The sequence below is a fragment of the Hyla sarda genome, chromosome 5, assembly GCF_029499605.1.
Source record: "Hyla sarda isolate aHylSar1 chromosome 5, aHylSar1.hap1, whole genome shotgun sequence".
NCBI classification, from domain to species: domain Eukaryota; kingdom Metazoa; phylum Chordata; class Amphibia; order Anura; family Hylidae; genus Hyla; species Hyla sarda.
The window spans coordinates 26,958,444-26,981,438 of NC_079193.1; the positions used below are offsets into that span (position 1 = coordinate 26,958,444).

Consider the following 22,995-nt stretch of genomic DNA (forward strand, 5'->3'; position numbering starts at 1 on the left):
CTGGTCAAGCCTTTGCTCAGCACTACAATTCCCAGAATGCATTGCTTTTCCTCAGCTCTTCATCAAAGCCCTCCAATTCTGTCTATTCCCCTTCCACAGCACTCCTGCCAGATCTACCCACCCCCCCCCCCACACCCCCAGAGCTGTGGCAGAACATCTAATTTTAAAGCAGACTAATGAGGTTGTAGTTCCTGCTATTCATTCCCTGTCTGCTTCTCTGCCCGTGTGTCATTGTTCATTACAAGGGAGCATGCAGTAACCATACCTCGTTTTCTAAGATAAATAGGTTTAGGTGGATATAACAGATGGGGTTGTAGGCTGTAGGGCAGTGTTTCCCAACCAAGGTGCTTCCAACTGTTGAAAAACTACAACTCCCAGCATCCCTGGACAGCCGAAGGCTGTCCAGGCATGCTGGGAGTTGTAGTTTTGAAACAGCTGGAGGCACCCTGGTTGGGAAACACTGCTGTAGGGTCTGGTCACAGGTGGTGACATCACTTAGGGGGCAAAGCTAGCGCAAGATCCAACCATGCCTCCTGAGATAGCAGAGGGTGATACGTTGTCTTGATGAGACACCACCACACTGACAATAAGAGGACTACACAACTTCCATTCAGGAGAGAGGGAGGAGCTGGTTTCTGCTGTGCTGAACCCTGTCTTTCTTATTTTCTCTGAACGTTGTACTTAGTGTAGGGAATGTTTAGGAGACTCTTGCAAAAAAAAAAAAAAGAATGAATGCAAAAAAAAGCGAGGACAGCGCCTCGTGTAATCCTGCAGGTACAAAAGGATTAGTGAAGGTCTGGATTATGGACTCTGACCTAATTGGGGGGTATCCAGGGGATTCGCAGGCCATAAGAGCTTGACCAGAAACCGCTGCAGCAGATCCAGTAATAGGCATGAAAAGAAGTGAGAAAAAGGAACTCCAAAGATTGTGTTATCCTGGATAAATGGCTTTTTTAAATTTATTTATTTTTATTATTATTGTTACATTTTCAAACACTAAAAAATACATGAGGAAAAAAAAAACTTAAATAACAGCATGATGCATGAGAGCACAAAAGATGAATGGCTTTCTTAATAGGCAAACCGTACTTTATTATAAACTAGCTGAATACCCGGTTCAACAACAGGAGGAAGCTTTTGACTTCATATCCCGTCCTCATATATTGTTGTCATATCCCAACCCCATATCCCGTCCTCCTATCCCGACCTCCTATCCCGACCCGTAATATGTGTACCAGGTATTGAAATATCTCCAGCCGTACGGAAGTTATGTGGGAACATACATTTCCCATTGATTTGCATGGGACGTTAAACAAAAACCCCGACCCTCACAAATGGGGGTAGTTAAGGGTTAAGTTAACTATCCTATATTTTAAGTGGACGTATAAGTAACATGTGACCAAGTATTATGGAAATATCTCCAGCCGTTTGGAAGTTATGCAGTAACATATATTTCCCATTGACTTGTATGGGACTTTAAACATAAACCCCGCCCCTGGCAAATGGGGGTGAGTAAGGGTTAAATCACCTATCCTATGTTTGTTGCTGACATATAAGTAACATGTGACCAAGTTTCATGTTAATATCTTTAGCCGTTTGGATGTGATGCTGGAACATACATACATACACACATACATATATACACACATACATACATATATACACACATACATATATACACACATACACACACACACATATACACATACATACACACACACATACATATATACACATACATACACACACACACACACATACATATATACACACACACACACATATATACACACATACATATATACACACACACGTTGAGTTTTACATATATAGATGACAGTTTACATGTACATCCAAGGCAAGACGCGTTTCGGGTAATATCCTACTGCAGATGTGCAATTGATAAAGGGTAGGATATTACCCGAAACGCGTCTTGCCTTGGATGTACATGTAAACTGTCTTTTATAATAAAGTACGGTTTGCCTATTAAGAAAGCCATTTATCCGCAATAGCGCCATCTTTTGAGTTCCTTTTTCTCACTTCTCTTCTTGCCAAAAAGGCAAGACCTCCTAGACGTGCAATAGAGAAGACTTGGGTACTCTGATGACGGCCCATGCTACAGACGACTTCTTGCAGGGAGGACATCCATCTCTAGCGATCCCTCCATATACATGCACGCTCAGCTTGGCTGAGTATACATGTGTTGTGAATGCAGAGATATAGGAGAAAGATGCTGTGGTCGCCTACAGTGGTGGCTTATAGCACCAAGAAGAAAAGGATCAAGCGGTTGAAATCGAACATGTTTAACCTTCTCTTCCCCTGACATCTGTCATTAGAGAGTTGGGAGGCGCCAAAACACTGTTGGATGGCCAGTCTGTAATAGTCCGGTTTAGCCAACTCTAGTGGTATGTGTATGGGCAGCTTTAGGTAGTCAATATAACTTTTCTTTCAAGACAATTCACGCTCACTATTTATGGTTTACTACGGTTCTTTGGGGAAGGGTTAAGATATTCAGGGGTGGAGCATATGATGAGGGCAGATGAAGTTACCCTAGGGGCAGATGGCATTAACCAATTGTGTTTGTGATGCCAGGGTGTGGTTTATCCTCTACACCACTGGATCCTGGGCTAGGCATGGGGGCAAATAATGACTCCAACGCCAAGTTACGGAACAACAGCAGCCTTACAGAGTCAGATAGGTGTAACAGTCTAGACTGTTGAGACCCAATTAGCTCCTAGCAGGCTATAACTACCCCACCCCCTGATTACAATAATTAATTAAATAATAACTGACACAACAACAATTTAACTTTTCCATGGGTGGGGATCGGCTACAGCTTTATTTATAAAATTACTTATATAAATAACAATTTAACTGTAACAAAGACACCGATTGGCTTCTTACCAACCCGAGAGGTGCTGCCACACTGTCCTGTGTGGAGGTCTACCCCGGGTTGACCCCGCTTTCACCGTCTTCTTACCGTCAAGCTGTGACTTACAAGAAACAGAGATACAAAAAGGGAGGGAGGGCAAAACTCCGGGTCCTGGGCAGATTGAGGGGGGAAGGGAGGCACCACAGCTATAAAATACCCAGGGGAGGGCCCCTGAAAGCCCGGAAAACTATTAAACCACTGATTGGTGCACTCCTTCCCCCCCACCCATGGGACATACCCCTATAGCCGCTGGCAAGTTTTACAGGCGGGGGGGGGGGGGGGGGGGGTAAAACCTTGCCTGTATATATCTTAACCCCTTACTGCTCACCAGTCAGGGGGCAAGCTAGTTATGCACAGCTTGCCCATCCATACGGCTCAGCCAGGCCCACAGAGGTGACCAGAGACTTCAGAGACCACAGGGCTTGCTGGGACTTGAGACAGACTTTACTTGGACTGACTTGACAGACTGACTATGACAGACTTTACCCAGTTTGTAGCTTATCAGGCTTTGACTTGGACCAGAGGGGTATTGGACTTGTGGATCCGTGGTAGACTTTAGGCCTCCTCTGGACTCCAGACACACACCTAGGACTTGACCTCACTGCAACTCAGCACTAAAGGGCAAAAGAGTGAGCTAGCTCCACCCAGGGCTTATATGGGGGAGACTCTGGAGGGGTCCCATAGGTCATCCTGTAGGTCACAATGTCACTGGTCACAATCACATGACAACATTACTTAAAAAGGCATAACACATTTTATGTACATAACACTATATAACAGGCATAGAAGTAAATACACAAGGCACAGGTGGGGGGGGGGGTGTTGGGGGGGGGGGGGGGGGGGCAGGGGTCACTGAATGGAGTCTGCCGGACAGGCCAGCTAGGGTGCAACTCCTGTACTGGGTCACCAGACATATATCCCAAAATTAGGCACAGGCTCACAATTTCTCCCCACAGAGTTTTAATATTGGGGTAAATTTCACAACTGGTGCAAAGCAAAAAAAGAGCATCTGTCCTGCAGAGCAGCCGCGTTGTATTGTGCATGTCATCCTGAACCGCAACGTTTGTGTGACCCGGTGTCCCATAATGTCAACAACACTTTACATTGTGTGTCCATAACGACCCCTGACAAGCTGGAAGTAGTCAAGTCACATTCTTTTATCATACGCTTTTCATGTTGTTCAAACAAACAGGCGCCGAACATGTCAATGACTCCGAGGTCATGGCGCAAACAATGAACCACAGGGTATACAGAAGGTTACAATAGGCAAAAGCAAAATGGTAATGTGTCCTACAAGATGAGCTCACGCAGGTCGACCTTCTTTGTATCTATCTATCTGCCACATAAGACTCTCTAATCCAGAATTCCAGGGTGCTGGCTCAGAGATCGTGTGTGGTCCCAGTGGCCAGAACCCCTCCCCCCCCCCCCCCCCCCCCCTTCAGCAAGTTGTCTTGACCAAATCTACATGCCTAAATGCATGGAGTTGCTGACATGTTATTGGCTGATTAGCTATTTGTGTTAAGCAATTGAACAGGTGTACCTAATTAAGTGCATTAGTTCTAATTGTTCTAACCATGTGATGTAATCTTTTGTCTTTTCCGATACAGAAGCACTTTGCAAAAAAACTGACATTGCATGATAAACAGTTTTTAACACGAGAACCTATGGGCGACAGATTGCATTTTATGCCTACCCAGGGGCATACTGCATGTTGGACAGTGACAGATAAGGGAGGGGGGGGGGGGGAGGGGAACGGGGAAATTGCCCACCGAGATTAATCTCCCCCATCACTATTAAGGACATCCCTGTGTCCCGAAAGATCCCGTTAACTCTCTGCAGCCCCACGTTAACTTTAAAAACGCAGGGGCCGCTGGGAGGTAGCGCACGCGGGAACGTCACTGACGTCCCATGTGTGAACCTATAGGAACAGAGGACCGGAGCATTGAGCAGGACAATCCGCGCTGGCCAGCATGGTAAGTTACCAGTGACACGTCCTCTTCGGTGCTCCAACCACCGCTCCTCCGGTCCCTGGACCTATAGGCCATAGCAGTAGATCGTGACCCCGGAATGGAGGAGCGGTGGTCGGAGCACTGAGGTGGGGCAAGACACAGACATACAGCCTCAAGCCATACACTGTGTAATGTCCCAGTACAGGACATGGTCCTGTACTACCCTTAGGCCCTGTCAGGTTGAGACCCTCAGTGACCTGGGGGGGGGGGGGCTCCCCTGCAGGGTCTCCCCCTGATGTTCCATAATGTTGTGTATACTGCTTTAATGTGTAGACAGTCCCCTAATGGAGGTCTGTCACATGTTATGTTATGCAGTCACATGATTTGTTGTCACATGTTCTCCCAGAAAGCACCAGCTTAACCTATGACCCGCAGCTTGACCAATGGGCCTTAGTTCAGCCCCCACTATATAAAAGGGATGGTCATTACAATTCACTCTCTTAGCTCCTATGCTACCTTACTGCGCACAGCAAACACCAGAGACCTCAGTGTTAGTGACCAGCACCTGGAAGGCTGGAAAGCTACAGTCATTCCTGTAAGTCAAATGTCTATGTCTGCTGTCACTACAAGTAGTCAAGTCCAGCATATAGTCAAGACTCAAGATAATTGTCTAAAGTCTATCACAAGTACTACTAGTCCAAGCAAGCTGCGAGGTCCTTCTGGGTCCTGGCCACCTCTCTGGGATTCTGGCCTAGCTGTGAAGATAATTCCATCTGTCTGAACTCAGTAAAGCCTCCGTTAAACCATAACTGGTTGTGGACTCTCCCTTCACTACTAGCCATTGGAATAGCGGAGATACCATTCGTGTGGTTCTGGTACCAAAAACCACTCTGGCGTCTCGAACACTGGGGGTTAACAATATTTTGCCCCCGGGGTTAATACCATCTGATCCCACCACTTACACCGCTACACCCGTGGTCCCGCCATACACCGGTGGTCCACCACAATTGTATATGGCTGAAGACTGTATGTCTGTGGGGGAGCATATTGCCTACCTAATGTGAGGGGGGGGGGGGGGGACTGTGCTGCCTACCTAATGTGGGGGGAACTGTGCTGCCAACTTAATGTGGGGGGGCACTATGCTGCATACTTAAATGAGTAATCCACTGCCCTAGCGTTCGGAACATTTTGTTCCGAACGCTGGGTGCGGGCTGCAGGGGTCAACTCGCTCCCTCCCATAGACTTGCATTGAGGGGTTATGGCGTGACATCAAGAGGGGCATAGCCACGACATCATGCCGTGCCCCCTCAATGCAAGTCTATGGGAGGGGGCGGGTTGACCACCGCACGATACTCTGATTGTGCCCCTCCCAAGACTAGACTCTGGATCCGCCCCTGATGTTGGAGGCCTCTATAGGAGGAGGTATATTTCAGGGAGTCCTCCCAGTCTGTGAATGACACGGGAAGAGAGATCCCTACAGACAAGTACAGGTTCCATGTAACTGTAAAAATAAAATAAAAAAAGTAAAATAAAGACCATAGATGAAAATCATTTTCAGATTTAGTCACCGAGAGGTATAGGAATAATACTGTGGCCACAAGTATGTCACCCAATGAAGGCAGCACTTGGTTGAAGTGTTGGCAGACTGCTGTGGATCAATAATTTCTGCCTTAGCATACAGGGAAAAGGTGCAGATTAACTACAAAAACTAAAACACATAAAATATGTCAAATTTGCCCCAAGGCAAGACTGACAGATGAGAGGTCAATGAGCAGTAGTGAATCCAACAAGAGGTTAAAGATATATATTGGTCTGTCGTCTGGTCTCCTTTCTAAAAGGGTAGCCATGTATATGTGGTGGCTGGATTGGGAACAAGCCTTGTGGGGGTGTAGGGTAGTCAGGGTGTTTCTGTTCGTTATAGTTAAGGGCGCTGTTAACCCTTGTCACTCGTGACGCCAGGGTGAGGGTTAAATGCTGTGTTTCTTGATGGGCCTATTGCCACCCTTCCCAAGAGCAATAGGTGATGCAGAAATAAAGGATTGTCCACAAACACTGTTGACTGAAAACTTGCATGAACTTTTACTGAAGAATTTCTGTACATGCAGCAATAGTAACAGTCCAGATAACAGAGTCTCTATGGATATAGCTGAGCAGCGATTGACAGTCGGTTGGGATCAGATAAGCCAAATTTAGCTTCTTAGGGATTATATAGCAGAGATCCGCTGGATTTAGGGGAATATTTAGGTCCAGTGATCTTGCGGTGAGTAGCGGGGAATTGCTTAGTCTATCTGCTATATTAGAGGCCGAGGCCGCAAGGCTTTGGCCTAGTAAATTGTCTTGTAAGCTGCGGAGGTCCTATCTCTTCCAGAGTCAGCAACCCAAGAGAGGGATCAAGATGGCGCAAGTCCCTTATATGGGCAGGGGCAGGCCGTTTTGGATTGGTGGGTAACGACTGTCACTCACAGTTACAGTGCATTGTGGGTGAACACGTCACGGGAACCTCCAAAGGTCCTGTAGCAAAACCATAGAGTTCTAACCTAATCACGTGACCCGCAGGTCCTGCTACGCTTAAACAGGTAGGCAATTACATATATACATATTTCTATACTTATATTGATAAGAACTTACATATAGTCATTGACTGAGGGGTGAACAAGGGAAAAAATACAAAAGAGAAACCCCCGACGTCCTAGGGACTGACTATGGGGACCTCTATACAGGTAACATATACAATACGGTACCGGGACACCACATATACATCTGCTTTTGGCAATTACTGTGGCAGATGTAAAACTGAAATTCAGTCTTTAAAGGGTACCTTTCATTAAAAAAAACTTTTGATATGCAAAATAACTTTCCAATTACATGTTATTAAAAAATACGCTTCTTTCTATTTAAATTTTCCACTTTGAAAAAATGACCAATAGAGGTCTCCCTACCAGTTCTGGCCGCAAGCCCTTTTTATAGATTTCAGACTCATGCTGGAGTCCTAAATCTCAGACTGCAGCTGGGACACAGACAAGCTCAGCACTGCTCCCTGCCTGTCAATCAGACAGGAAGGAGCCAGCACTGTGCTCCTAGCACAGCAGGGGATACTCCTGACTCTGCCTTACTGAATGCCCTCATTCATTTTACTATGTGAGCTCCGATCTTTCTTCTCTCTGCAGATGCAGAGCTGCCAGCTGAGCTTGTCTGTGTCCTGGCTGCAGTCAGAGATTTAGGACTCCAGCATGAGTCTGAAATCTATAAAAAGGGCTTGCAGCCAGGACTGGTAGGGAGACCTCTAGTGGTAATTTTTTCAAAGTGGAAAATTAAATAGAAAGAAGCATATTTTTTAACAACATGCAATTGGAAAGTTATTCTGCATACATTAATTTATAATATATGAAATTTTGATGAAAAGTTACCCTTTAATATTATATTCTCTATGGTAGTGTTTTCCAAACAGCATATCTCCAGCTGTTAGAAAATTACAACTCCCAGCATGCTGGTAGTTGTAGTTTTGCAACTGCTGGAGACACTGGAAAACACTGCTCTAGCATCAAGCAATGAAACAGCACCCCTAGAGGCCGAAGGCAAGAAAAAGGAGAAATAAATATACAAATGATGCTATATTCTGAATTCTTTTGGATACTTGCTGATCTAACGTCTTCAAAATTTTGTGTACGGCCAGAGAGAGAAAGGGGAAACTCAAATTCCCACTAAAATGCTTAGTTTAGCCATAGATGAGGATAAGCAGCTGCAAGAAGCTATAAAACATTAGGATCAGACAGATACAAATTCAGTCTGTAAGATGCATGAGACCTCCATGTTGCCCCCACTATGTACAGTGCTCAGCAGCTGGGTATGGGAAAGCAGGGTCCCTGCTCTAAAACCACGTCTTATGCCACAGTTCACCATTGGGGGGGAAATCACTGCGTATAACCACTGTCGGTGTAGAACATAGTGCGCAAAGAGTTAACATAAATGTGCCTGTGCCAACTGATGCAAGAAAGTTAAACAGATTTGTAAATTACTCCTACTTAAAAATCTTAATCCTTACAGTACTTTACAGCTGCTGTATGCTCCAGAGGAAGAAGTTGTGTAGTTCTTTCCAGTTTGACCACAGTGCTCTCTGCTGACACCTCTGTCCATGTCAGGAACTGTCCAGAGCAGGAAAGGTTTGTTATGGGGATTTGCTCCTGCTCTGGACAGTTCTTGACACGGAGAGAGGTGTCAGCAGAGAGCACTGTGGTCAGACAGGAAAGAACTACATAACTTCCTCTGGAGCATACAGCAGCTGATAAGTACTGGGAGGATAAAGATTTTGAAATAGCAGTGATTTAAAAAAAAAATATATATTATATCTCTGCTGTAAACTGATTAATCTCCTCCCCTTTTTTGTCTGTGGCCGAAGTCAGCTGGGTGTCAACAGGGAAATATGAAATGGAAGGGGGAAGGGTCATTTCACCTGTGGCATTTTTATGCTCTGTGATGAGAAAGCCATCAAAAAAAATAAAATAAAAATAAAAACTTACACACACACTATTTAATAAAAAAATAAAAAAAAGTTGTATCTGTTTAGAGCTTTAGGGTACGTTGACCGGTTACAAGTGCGTTTCCTACTACAGAAAATGCTAGTGAATTGATACAAACCTAACGTTACGAACCGATACTATTTTTATTTTTTTTTTAAGCCAAAAATAAAAAAGGTAAACGCCAAAATAAACTGCCTGTAGGGTAGGGTCACACAGAGCCGGCCGCAGCAGGGAGCTCGCTCTTGTGACTGCCGATGATGCATTCGCAGTGAGAAATACGCTGCAGATGTGCTCCGCGTAACCCTACTATTAATGGGGTCTGCTGCTGATTTTCCTCTGCAGAAAATCTACCGCAAAACACCCGCAGTGGGAGACACTCTTGTAACCCGCCTGTGTGAACGTACCCCTAGGCTGTTTTTACACAAGTGTAGTATAGCAACATTTTTGTATCTAGATTACAGCCACAAACCCCAACCAGCCAATGACACTGCTGTTTTGGGTCCATATTCGCACAGCTGGGCCAAAATTAATTCGCTAAAATATGCGTCTCCGCTGTACTTGTCCTTACCAAGCCAGAAAATATGAAGCAATCCAAACCTTGCGCTTTTTACCTACAGACATGGACGCCATGGATACCGGATATCATTCACGTGTCTTAAATACGGTTAAGAAATACTGGAACACAAATAGGGGGACAAATATTACTGCTGCGCCATAGAATTGAAGCAGTTGCCCATAGCAACCAATCAAATTCTATCCCTAATTCTTCTGAGGACTAATTTAAAGAATAAAAGCTGCAACCTGATTGGTTGCCATGGGCAACAGATTCACTTTCCCTTTGCACTTATTTTGATACATCTCCCCTCCATGGTATGTCGAGTTGCTTTTCGTCATATTTTCTATTCTTTAAGAAAAAAATAGCAAAAATACGATTGGTCACTTGCAGTAACGGCGCCACTCTCTGCCGACACTGACAGACTAGGCCCGTCAGTGCTTTAAAGAAACACAGATATTAATAATTATATTATTTTGTCACCATCTGCCCAGACACGGAAACAGATGACAATGTGCCAGCAAGGGGTTAATGCAAGCTGTATCATCTTACAATTGAACGTCCTGCCCGCACGCCGCGCCAGCTGGTGCTCGATGCCCCCTCCCCAACCCCCTTTATATCAGAATCGATTCAGCGCTGCACATTTGTAAGGACGACTACGGCGCCGCACTTCATTGCTCATTCTCTGGACAGTTCCTGACATGGACAGAGGTGTCAGCAGAGAGCACTGTGGTCAGATTGGAAAGCTACACCACTTCCTGTGGAGCATACAGCAGCTGATAAGTACTGGAAGGGTTAAGATTTTTTTAAATAGAAGTAATTTACAAATCTGTATAAACTTTCTGGCACCAGTTAATTTGACATTTTTTTTCCCCACCGGAGTACCCCTTTAAAGGGTCACAAAATGCCAAGTTCAGCAAAACAAATTCACTTATTTTCCCGTAACAACGCCACTCTTGTCCATAGACCGTTTTTAGTACTGCAGCTCAATCCCATTTACGAGACTGGAGAGGAGAGGCAATTCCAGCCCATGGACAGGTGTGGCGCTGTTTCAGGAGACTAAACAACCTTCTCTCTAAACCTGGAAAACCCCTTGAAGATGTGGCCGTCCCGGTAACCGAAATCTTGTATACATGTATACGATCGCTATTTCTATTCTCATGGGTGACATATACGGAGTACAGAGATACATTTGCACCATTTTCCTTATAATTCTTTAATGGACCATGTTCACAAGGGCAGAAATTCCGGGCGGAATTAAGCAGAAGAATTCGGCCGGAAATTCTGCTGAAATTTTCTTCCCATTGATTTCAGTGAGATTCCGAAGTCCCATTCAGACAGCAGAAATTCCGCAAAAATATACGACCAGTCTTATATTTCGCGGAATTCCGCGGCAGAATCCCATTAAAGTCAATGGGGCTTGTATTTCAGCAGAATTCTGTATTCCTAGAACACAGAATTTTCCCCGAATTCCGCAGCGATCCTGTTCACAGCAAGCTTTGCCGTATTGCCGAAATTCCAGTGAAATCTGCGCATAACAAGTGAATTTTGATGCAGATTTATTCAAATTTCCGGCAAAAAAAATCTGTAGTGGATTAAAAGGGGGAGATCAAAATCTGTCCAGAGGAAAAAGTTGCTCAGTTGCCAATAGCAACCAATCAAATCGATTATTTCCTTTGTGGCATGCGGGGGGGGGGGGGGGGGGGGGTGCAATGTAGGGTAGATGTTGTAACCCTGGGGCAGATGTTATTAACCCCTTCTTGTCGTGACGCCAGGACATGGTTTACCCTTAACCACCCGAAGGTAATACCGCTGGTTCTGGGCTAGGATCGGGGCAATGAAGACACCGACGCCAAGTTACAGACAACGGTAGCTTTACTGAGGGTAGACAGATGACACAGTCTATGCAGTATAGCCAATATACCCAGGAGGTGACCAGTGACATAGGGATCTCGCAGGCTTGCTGGGACTTGCAGTATGTAGAGACACTTTAGTGCAGACCACAGTGATTATATAGAAGACTTGACAATTGACATGAAGATAACTTTGTGCTTACTTGAGCTGACTTTGTGGTTGCAGACTTTAGGCCTCCAATACTCTGGACACTGAGAAGACTGCACTGGACCTCAGCAGGAGCAAGAATGATGGAAGATAGAGATTGTAGCTGTGGTGTCCCGGTACAGGACCTTATCCTGTCCCTGTCTAAAGTCCCCTCAGCTAGAGTCCCTCCATTCCACTGGACTCTCCTGCAGGGCTTGCCCCTTGGTCGCCTCATAGAAATGTATTTCTGTATAGTGTACAAATGTATAGGACCTACCTAGGTCACTTGATGTATTATAATGGTTGTACAGATAATAAGGACCTTTCTGGGTCATGTGATGTACCCAGAGTTCTCTGGGTTCAGGACCTACAGGCTTTGCAACCAATGGGATTAGTCCAGCCTCCCTGATATATAAGGGGCTGTAGTCTGTTAATTCACTCTCTTGTTCCTGCTCTCTCTTATCATCTGGACTATCAAGCAAGCACAATCAGCAGATCTCAATTCATCTCAACTAGGCCAAAGCCTAAAGAACCAGCAGCCACTAAAACCGAGAGTTATAAAGCTCGGTCTACTAAATCCTTGTGACTACTATTCCACTCAACTCATACAATTAGTAGCACAGTGGCCTGCTTAAAGCGAAAGACTATTGGTCCCAGCAAAGCCTGTGAGGAACCTGCATCCCAGTTACCTCAAGACAAACTGTTTAACTGTAAAGACTGTTGGCTTAAAGGGGTATTCCATTCCAGGCTTTTTTTTTTTTTCAATAATAATAATAAATATATAAATTATTATTATTAATTATTATTATTATTATTATTATTATGGCTCCGGAAAGTTAAACAGATTTGTAAATTACTTCTATTGAAAAATCTTAATCCTTCCAATAATTATTAGCTTCTGAAGTTGAGTTGTTGTTTTATGTCTAACTGCTCTCTGATGACTCATGTCCCGGGAGCTGTGCAGTTCCTATGGGGATATTCTCCCATCATGCACAGCTCCCGGTACATGACATCATCATTGAGCAGTTGGACAGAAAACTTCAGAAGCTAATAACTATTGGAAGGATTAAGATTTTTTAATAGAAGTAATTTACAAATCTGTTTAACTTTCTGGAGCCAGTTGATATATATAAAAAAAGTTTTTGCCTGGAATACCCCTTTAAGAAGATCAGTAAAAGTTCCAGTTATCTCATACAATCTTCTGTGGACATTCCGTTTATTATCCCTGCCGTTTGTGGGCCGGTTGGCGGCAGGACCTCCAATACTAAGCAAACCGTACCCTGGCATCACGACAAATCAAGGGTTAATACTGCCAGACCCTGCATCACCATTGCAACACCACAGGTCACCACATAGCTCCACCACTGGTTTTTATAGGGGTGTCTAGCAAAGAGCCCATAGGTCACTTGAGGGGTCACCTGGTCACTATCCCCTCTCGGGTAACAAGCACATGGTCACAATTATTAAAGAAACATTACACATTTAATATATAACACATAAGGGACATAAGGGATAACATTGCAGGGAGCCCTGGGGACATAAAGGAACTCTACCTGACAGGACAGGAGAAGGGTACGGTGAAACACCATCCCGTACTGGACCACCACACCTTTTTAATCAAGGCCTCTGCAAAATGAAAGAAGTGATCTGATTGGTTGCTATGGGCAACTCAGCAATTTTTCCTCTTGACAGTTTATTAACCCCCACCTAAAGTGCACCACTGGACAAAACCGCTGTAGATTACTACCAGCAGATTGGCGCATGTTAAAATCTGCGGCAGGTTACAAGTAGCACCTAATGTAAATGAGATTTTACAAATTAAAAATTTTCAAATTGGCAGCGTGTAAATTCTGCTGCAGATTTTCATGTAGAAGGACTGAAACCCTGGGTAACAAATGCAAAAGGCCTTAGAATTAAAATAGACGACTGCCCGACTGTTGCAAAACTACAACTCCCAGCATGCCCGGACAGCCTTAGGCTGTCCGGGCATGCTGGGAGTTGTAGTTTTGCAACTGCTTTTTGCATACACTATCCAGCTGTAATGTTCACCCGCATGTAAGATGTAGCAGAGCCGAGTTTGTCATTGAACAATTTCTTCTCTGCATTACGATAATACTTTTCTCTCCTTGTTAAAGGGGCACTCCAGTGGAATATTTTTATTTATTTATTTATTTCTTTTTTTTTTTTTAAATCAACTGGTGCCAGAAAGTTAAACAGATTTGTAAATTACTTCTATTAGTAAATCTTAATTCTTCCAGTACTTATTAGCTGCTGAATACTACAGAGGAAATTATTTTATTTTTGGAACACAGAGCTCTCTGCTGACATCACGAGCACAGTGCTCTCTGCTGACATCTCTGTCCATTTTAGGAACTGTCCAGAGCAGCATATGTTTGCTATGGGGATTTTCTCCTACTCTGGACAGTTCTTAAAATGGACAGAGGTGTCAGCAGAGAGCACTGTGCTCGTGATGTCAGCAGAGAGCTCTGTGTTCCAAAAAGAAAATAATTTCCTCTGTAGTATTCAGCAGCTAATAAGTACTGGAAGGATTAAGATTTTTTAATAGAAGTCATTTACAAATCTGTTTAACTTTCTGGCACCAGTTGATTTAAAAGAAAAAAAAAAAAAAAAAAAAAAAAAAAGTTTTCCACTGGAGTACCCCTTTAAATGCTCCTCTACATCTGCCAGCAACAAATAGACCCAATAGCTTCTGCAGAACCTAGTTATTAGAGTTTTACTCGTGTATTCTTTATTTAAATGCTGAAATTTACGGACACTAATATAAGGCTGGGTTCACACCGCGTTTTTGTTTCCGTTTAACAATGACGCATATGTAACATATTCCATTACTATTGCCTATTCTAAATAAAATACGAATTGCAGTGTAAACGGGTATTATGGCGAACACAATAGCGTAATGGGAATGACAAAGCTCGGACCACCAAGGACTGGCCATGATAATTTATTGCAGTGGTCTCCAAACTGTGGACCTCCAGCTATTGCAAAACTACAACTTCCAGCAAAAAGCTGTCTGGGCATGCTGGGATTTGTAGTTTTGCAATGCAGTTTGGAGACCGCTGCTCTATCGATACCTTTAGGCCCAAAGTAGATATACTGGTTGCTATAGGCAACTGCTCGATTTGTTTGCTTTGCACCAGTTTTGATACAGTCTACAACCGTAAGGGGGGGGGGGGGGGGGATGTATCGGTTTAATACCGACTCCATAGACGCGGTAATTATAGTTAGATTGACAGGTTGATGATTATCGCTTCATCAATGGTTTGTTACAATCGTTGGATCCTTTATATGAGTGTTTTTTCAAACAGTGTGCCTCCACCTGTTGCAAAACTACAACTCCCAGCATGCTGGGAGTTGTAGTTTTGCAACAGCTGGAGACACACTGTAAGGGAAACACTACTTAATATCTAAACAATCGAATACAAATTTCTATCAATGTGTATCAGTTGGTTGCCAGGGTTACAATAGTTTGTAACAATCAATTTCAAATTTGTATCAAACGTTTGTCAGTTAGATGAGTTTGTCTGAACAATCAAATTCAAATCTGTATTAACATTTATCAGTTGGTTGCAAGAGGTTACAATAGTTTTGTTACAATAATAACGTTAAAAAAAAATAATTATATATATATATTTTGTGTTTTTTTTTTTTTGTTATTGTGGACAATTCTCCGGATCTATAGACGTCGTACAAAGTGTTTTTAATTTTTTTTTTTTTATGTCGTCTATAGATCCAGAGAATTGTCCACAATAACAAAAAAAAAAAAAAATTCTTTATATTATATAAATAAACACTTTATAGGATTATAAGTGGAACTGTATGCTACAGAGGAAAATTATTTTCTTTATTTTAAATTTCTTTTTTGTCTTGTCCACAGTGCTCTCTGCTGACACCTCTGTCCGTGTCAGGAACTGTCAAGAGCAGGAGAGGTTTGCTATGGGGATTTTCTCCTGCTCTGGACAGTTCCTGACACGGGCATCAGGTGTCAGCAGAGAGCACTGTGGACAAGACAAAAAAGAAATTAAAAAAGAAAAACCATTTCCTCTGTAGCATACAGCTGCTAAAAAATACTGAAGGGTAAAGATTTTTAATAGAAGTCATTACAATCTGTTTAACTTCTGCCACCAGTTGATAAAAAAAAAAATTATAAATAAATAAAAAATTATATATATTAATTTATTCTTATTTATTTTTTTATTCCCCCTCCCCCCCCCCCCCCCGTCACCCCATCGGAGTACCCCTTTAAAACTTTCCATCCAGGGTCTGGGTTAGTCTTGCATTACCAGTTCACACAGGAAGTGGTAAAACAAGGAATTTGAAGAGATATGAAGTCACTGCAGAGATATCCCATTGCTCACAGTGTTAAACAGACCAAGAATGGACAGTCATCTACATATGCCAAGTAGTAATAGATGCAGCAGAGCCGAGTTTGTTATATTTACAACCAACGTGTAGACGTAGCAGAAAAGAGCATCTCATGTGTGTAGATCAGTGGTCTTCAAACTGTGGCCCTGCAGATGTTGCAAAACTACAATTCCCAGCATGCCCGGACAGCCGTTGCTGGGAGTTGTAGTTTTGCAACATCTGGAGGGCCACAGTTTGAAGACCACTGAGCTAAACAGTCATGTGTGATCAATAGGCAGATGAAGTGGAGACATTTTTCAGGGGCAGCAGGGTGAAGCCTTTCAAATGTGGCCAATATGCAGCAGAGCTGAGCTGGTCACATGTGATCAATATACTGAAGAAGCAGAGCTGAGTTTGTCACATGTGGCAAAGGAAACAGAGTAAAGCCAGTCACATGCAGAAGAACATGTGTATATAGATGAAGCAGAGCTAAACCAGTCACTATACAGAAGAACATGTGTATATAGATGAAGCAGAGCTAAACCAGTCACTATGCAGAAGAACATGTGTATATAGATGAAGCAGAGCTAAACCATTCACTATGCAGAAGAACATGTGTATATAGATGAAGCAGAGCTAAACCAGTCACTATGCAGAAGAACATGTGTATATAGATGAAGCAGAGCTAAACCAGTCACTATGCAGAAGAACATGTGTATATAGATGAAGCAGAGCTAAACCAGTCACTATGCAGAAGAACATGTGTATATAGATGAAGCAGAGCTAAACCGGTCACTATACAGAAGAACATGTGTATATAGATGAAGCAGAGCTAAACCAGTCACTATGCAGAAGAACATGTGTATATAGATGAAGCAGAGCTAAACCGGTCACTATGCAGAAGAACGTGTATATAGATGAAGCAGAGCTAAACCAGTCACTATGCAGAAGAACATGTGTATATAGATGAAGCAGAGCTAAACCAGTCACTATGCAGAAGAACATGTGTATATAGATGAAGCAGAGCTAAACCGGTCACTATGCAGAAGAACATGTGTATATAGATGAAGCAGAGCTAAACCAGTCACTATGCAGAAGAACATGTGTATATAGATGAAGCAGAACTAAACCGGTCACTATACAGAAGAACATGTGTATATAGATGAAGCAGAGCTAAACCGGTCACTATGCAGAAGAACATGTGTATATAGATGAAGCAGAGCTAAACCAGTCACTATACAGAAGAACATGTGTATATAGATGAAGCAGAGCTAAACCGGTCACTATGCAGAAGAACATGTGTATATAGATGAAGCAGAGCTAAACCAGTCACTATGCAGAAAATGAGTCAGGCTGGGTCACACCACGTTTTTCAAGTACGGTTCCTGTATACGTTTTTATTATTGAAAACTTATGGAACCGTATACAAAGACAAATAATTGAAAACCATATGCATCCGGTTGCGGATGGTTTGCTTGCAACACGTTTTTTTCCCGTATTCAAAACCGTGGTTGACCATGGTTTTGTCTCCGGTTTAAAAAAAAAACGTACAGCATACGTTTTTTTGTTTTTTTTTTAACATGGACGTCAATGGGAAACACACGTTTACGGTTCCATACAGGAAAAAAAAAAAAAAAAAACATATACGGTTTTTACTTTGCACATGCGCATTTGCATCCTAAAGTCCCCACCCAAGACCCCTCCCATTAAAAATGGACAAAATTTTTTAAAACGTTTTTTTTTTTTTTTTATACTTAAAATGGACAGAACCATATGCAATTTTAAAAACAGTGTACGGTTTAAAAGCGCATACGGTTTACATTTTTTTTTTTTGCCATACGGTTTTCTTTAGAAAAACGGATTGAAAACAGTATGGCAAAAACGTGATGTGAACCCAGACTAAGGGTGCGTTCACATTGAGCACATCAAGAGGAATTCCCGCGGAAAAATTTTGGTGTGGAAAAAATAATTTTCTATTCGCGCGGAAATGGGGGAGAAAGAAGTGAAGGGTTTTTCAGCCATTTCCGCGCAAATGCCGAACAAATTCCATGCAAATTCCACATGAAAACGATGTCGGGCTGAATTTATTTTTTCCCATTGACTTCTATTGGATTCTGCTTGAAGAATGAACATGCTCATTCTTCAAGGGGAAAGGAATTCAGCATTGGAATTCCGCTAGCAGAATTTGCGCAGTGTGAACAGGACAACGGGAAAAACATTAAAGTCAATGGGCAGAGGAGATGTGAAATAATTTGGAGTGGAGAATTCAGGAGGAATTACTCGAGTAAATTCCTGGGTTCACACTACGTTTTTGCCATACTGTTTTCAATCCGTTTTTCTAAAGAAAACCGTATGGCAAAAAAAAAAAAAAAAAGGATGGAACAGTATGGGAAAAAGTAAACCATATGCGTTTTTAAACCGTATATTGGTTTTAAAAAGTGCATACAGTTCCGTCCATTTTTATAAAAAAAAATAAAATAAAAAATAAGTTTTTGATAATTTTGTCCATTTTTAATGGGAGGGGTGTTGGGTGGGGACTTTAGGATGCAAATGCGCATGTGCAAAGTAAAAACCGTCTACAGTTTCCCGTATGGAACTGTATATACATGTGCGTTTCCCATTGACGTCCATGTTAAAAAAATAAAACATATGCGGTTGCTGTACGGTTTTTAAACCAGAGTCAAAACTGTGGTGGACTGCAACCGCATACGTTTTTTTTTTTTTTTTTTTTTTAAACATGGAGGTCAATGGGATGGGAAACGCACATGTATACAGTTCCATACGGGAAACCGTATACGGTTTTTACTTTGCACATGCTCATTTGCATCCTTAAGTCCCCACCCAACACCCCTCCCATTAAAAAAAATTGACAAAATTATCAATTTTTTTTATTTTTTATTTATTTAATTTTTTTTTTTTTTTTAATAAAAACGGACGGAACTGTATGCACTTTAAAAAACCGTATACAGTTTACTTTTTTCCCATACTGTTCCATCCCTTTTTTTTTTTGCCATGTTTTTTTTTTGTTTTTTTTTTTTAGAAAAACGGATTGCAAACACTATGGCAAAAAAACGTGATGTGAACCTGAACGACTATGCAGGAGCAAAAGAGATGAATGTGTCAAATGTTCTATTGGCAGATAAAACAGAGTTAAAAAAAATAAAATAAAAAATAAAATCATATATGTGGTCACTATGCAGATGTAGTGGAGCTTATCAGGTTATACATAGAGTCCAGTGGTCTTTAAACTGTGGCCCTCCAGATGTTGCAAAACTACAATTCCCAGCATTTTCCAGAGATGAATGTGTCACATGTTCTATAGGCAGATAAAGCAGAGTTATAAAAAAATAAAAAAAGGTCATATATGTGGTCATTATGATGTAGTGGAGCTTATCAGGTTATGATGTAGATGTAGTGGAGCTTATCAGGTTATACATAGACCAGTGGTCTTCAAACTGTGGCCCTCCAGATGTTGCAAAACTACAATTCCCAGCATGCTCGGACAGCCGAAGGCTGTCCGGGCATGCTGGGAGTTGTAGTTTTGCAACATCTGGAGGGCCACAGTTTGAAGACCATGTGAAGAATCATGTTATCTAGTCCCATAGAGCTTGTCCTATGAACACATCCAGCTCTGCTACATCTGCAGCTATACCCATGACCCAACCGCAGCAAGCAGCCATCCCTCCAGTGTACAGAAAAACATCTGCTCTGCATACCAAAGAGTCAATGCAACAAAAAATAAAAAAGTTACACAAAGCAATAAAGACCCCCCCCCCCCCCCCCCCCCCCCTCTAAAATAAAAAGCTGAAGACCACTCACCTATCCTGCTGAAACTCTCAGACAAAGTTCTCCTCAACTTTTTCATCTTGCTCAGCTTCTGGGGAGGCTGAGGTTCAATCATGTCACACATTTAGATTGCAAGCTCCTTGGACCACAATGCACCAGAAAAAAAAAAATCCAAAATATAAAAAATTAAAAATAGACAGTTTACTAAATCCCAGCTACAATGTATCCTGTGCCTCCTCTCCTCCCTTTGGATCTTCAGCCAGGGACTTTAGGTTTTGCATTGAGTCTGTGCCCAGAGGATCTGACTCATGTTTGGAAACCCTTTCTTGCAACAAATAATAATAAAAAAATAAATAAAAAAATTATAAATAAAAATAAAATAAGATAAGATAAATAATAAATAAATCCTGTAAATATTGACAATTTCCTTGATCTGATCTGTTGTCTATGCAAATGTATCAAGGACAAATCCAGGGAAGTCCAGGAGTAGTTTGCAAGTAGGGGGATGATGCAGGGAAGCCCTTGGTGGACAACATGCAGCAAGCTTTGGTTGGTCCTTCTGCAGCTCCTTAGTCCTGTGTCTGAGCCTTGCACTGGCCCACCCCTTCCCCTGGCTTCGTCATTGTAGTGTTTATATTCTTAGCAGGCTGATGAAGCACATCCAGGATTGGGGCTTTTTTAACTACAGAGGAAGCAGCAGGGTATTTTGCTCTTGTGGTCTCAGCAGCAGCAGCAGCAGCAGCAGGAGAATGGGGATTGGCATAGCTCTAGGGAGACATCTAGTGGCGCTTGTTGGTAAGTGCAGCTCCTGGCTTGTGCAGTAAATCACCATTATGGGGCTCAGCTGGTGAGGGTAGGGACTGGTGGTTGGTGGTGGAGATTGGGGGTGGGGGGGTCTATCAGGATTTGGATGAGGCTTTCATTATGGCAATGCATTAAAATGGAGATGTGGTCAGGTTACATGTAATTGGGTTATTGGGGGGATCAATAATATAATGCGGGAGGCGTGAAGCGGAGCTAAATAAATTGATTTTGTCCATAGCTTTTCCAAGTGACTCGGTAATCTCCAAACTGCGGACCTCCAGATGTTGCAAAACTACAACTCCCAGCATGCCCGGACAGCCGTTGGCTGTCCGGGCATGCTGGGAGTTGTAGTTTTGCAACATCTGGAGGTCCGCAGTTTAGAGACCACTGCTTAAAGGGGTATTCCACTGGAAAACATTTTTTTTTATTTTTTTTTTATTATTAACGGGTGCCAGAAAGTTAAACAGATTTGTAAATTACTTCTATAAAAAAAAAAAAAATCTTAATCCTTCCAGTACTTATCAGATGCAGTATGATCCACAGGAAGTTTTTTTTTCTTTTTTGAATTTCCTTTCTGTCTGAACACAGTGCTCTCTGCTGACACTGCTGACCATTTAAGGAACTGTCCAGAGCAGGAGCAAATCCCTATAAAAAAAAAACCTCTCCTATTCTGGAAAGTTCCTAAAATGGACAGAGGTGTCAGCAGAGAGCACTGTAGTCAGACAGAAAGGAAACTCAAAAAGAAAAGAACTTCCTGATAAGTACTGAAAGGATTAATATTTTTAAAAATCAGTCATTTACGAATCTGTTTAACTTTCTGGCACCAGTTGATTTTTTTTTTAAATAATGCTTTCCAGGTTACCCCGGAGAAGAAAAAGAAATGTTTTCAGATCAACTGGCACCAGAAAGTTATATTGATATGTAAATTGCATCTATTTTTAACCCCTTAAGGACCGGAGGTTTTTCCGTTTTTGCATTTTCGTTTTTTGCTCCTTGCCTTTAAAAAATCATAACTCTTTCAAATTTACACCTAAAAATCCATATGATGGCTTATTTTTTGCGCCACCAATTCTACTTTGTAATGACGTCAGTCATTTTGCCCAAAAATCTATGGTGAAGCGGGAAAAAAAATCATTGTGCGACAAAATTTTAAAAAAAACGCTGTTTTGTAACTTTTGGGGGCTTCCGTTTCTACGTAGTACATTTTTCGGTAAAAATGACACCTGATATGTATTCTGTAGGTCCATACGATTAAAATGATACCCTACTTATATAGGTTTGATTTTGTCGGACTTCTGGAAAAAATCATAACTACATGCAGGAAAATTAATACGTTTAAAATTGTCATCTTCTGACCCCTATAACTTTTTTATTTTTCCGTGTATGGGGCGGTATGAGGGCTCATTTTTTGCGCCGTGATCTGAAGTTTTTAACGGTACCATTTTTGCATTGATAGGACTTATTGATCGCTTTTTATTCATTTTTTCATGATATAAAAAGTGACCAAAAATGCACTATTTTGGACTTTGGAATTTTTTTGCGCGCACGCCATTGACCGTGCGGTTTAATTAACGATATATTTTTATAATTCGGACATTTCCGCACGCGGCGATACCATTTATGTTTATTTTTATTTTTATTTACACTGTGTTTTTTCTTTTATGGGAAAAGGGGGGTGATTCAAACTTTTAATAGGGAAGGGGTTAAATGATGTTTATTCACTTTTTTTTTGCACTTTTTTTTTTGCAGTGTTATAGGTCCCATAGGGACCTATAACACTGCACACACTGATCTTTTACATTGATCACTGGTTTCTCATAAGAAACCAGTGATCGATGATTCTGCCGGATGACTGCTCATGCCTGGATCTCAGGCACTGAGCTGTCATTCGGCGATCGGACAGCGAGGAGGCAGGTAGGGGCCCTCCCGCTGTCCTGTCAGCTGTTCGGGATGCCGCGATTTCACCGCGGCTATCCCGAACAGCCCACTGAGCTAGCCGGCATGCTTTCGGTTTCACTTTAGACGCGGCGTTCAACTTTGAACGCCGCGTCT

At 42.3% G+C, this 22,995-nt stretch overlaps 1 protein-coding gene across 3 annotated transcripts in view; it reads right to left on the minus strand.

The window, feature by feature from the left end:
- The window catches only part of CDK14 (cyclin dependent kinase 14), a 551,260-nt gene extending 530,465 nt beyond the window's left edge, over positions 1 to 20,795 (minus strand). The window contains exon 1 of one of the 3 annotated variants that reach the window (XM_056519057.1): positions 20,173 to 20,795. In XM_056519057.1, the coding sequence (XP_056375032.1) occupies positions 20,173 to 20,263 (91 nt within the window). In that variant the 5' untranslated portion in view covers positions 20,264 to 20,795. The remainder of the gene's footprint in view (positions 1 to 20,172) is intronic. The other 2 variants (XM_056519056.1, XM_056519058.1) reach the window with 2 other exon arrangements.
- Between the last annotated feature and the right edge of the window lie 2,200 nt (positions 20,796 to 22,995).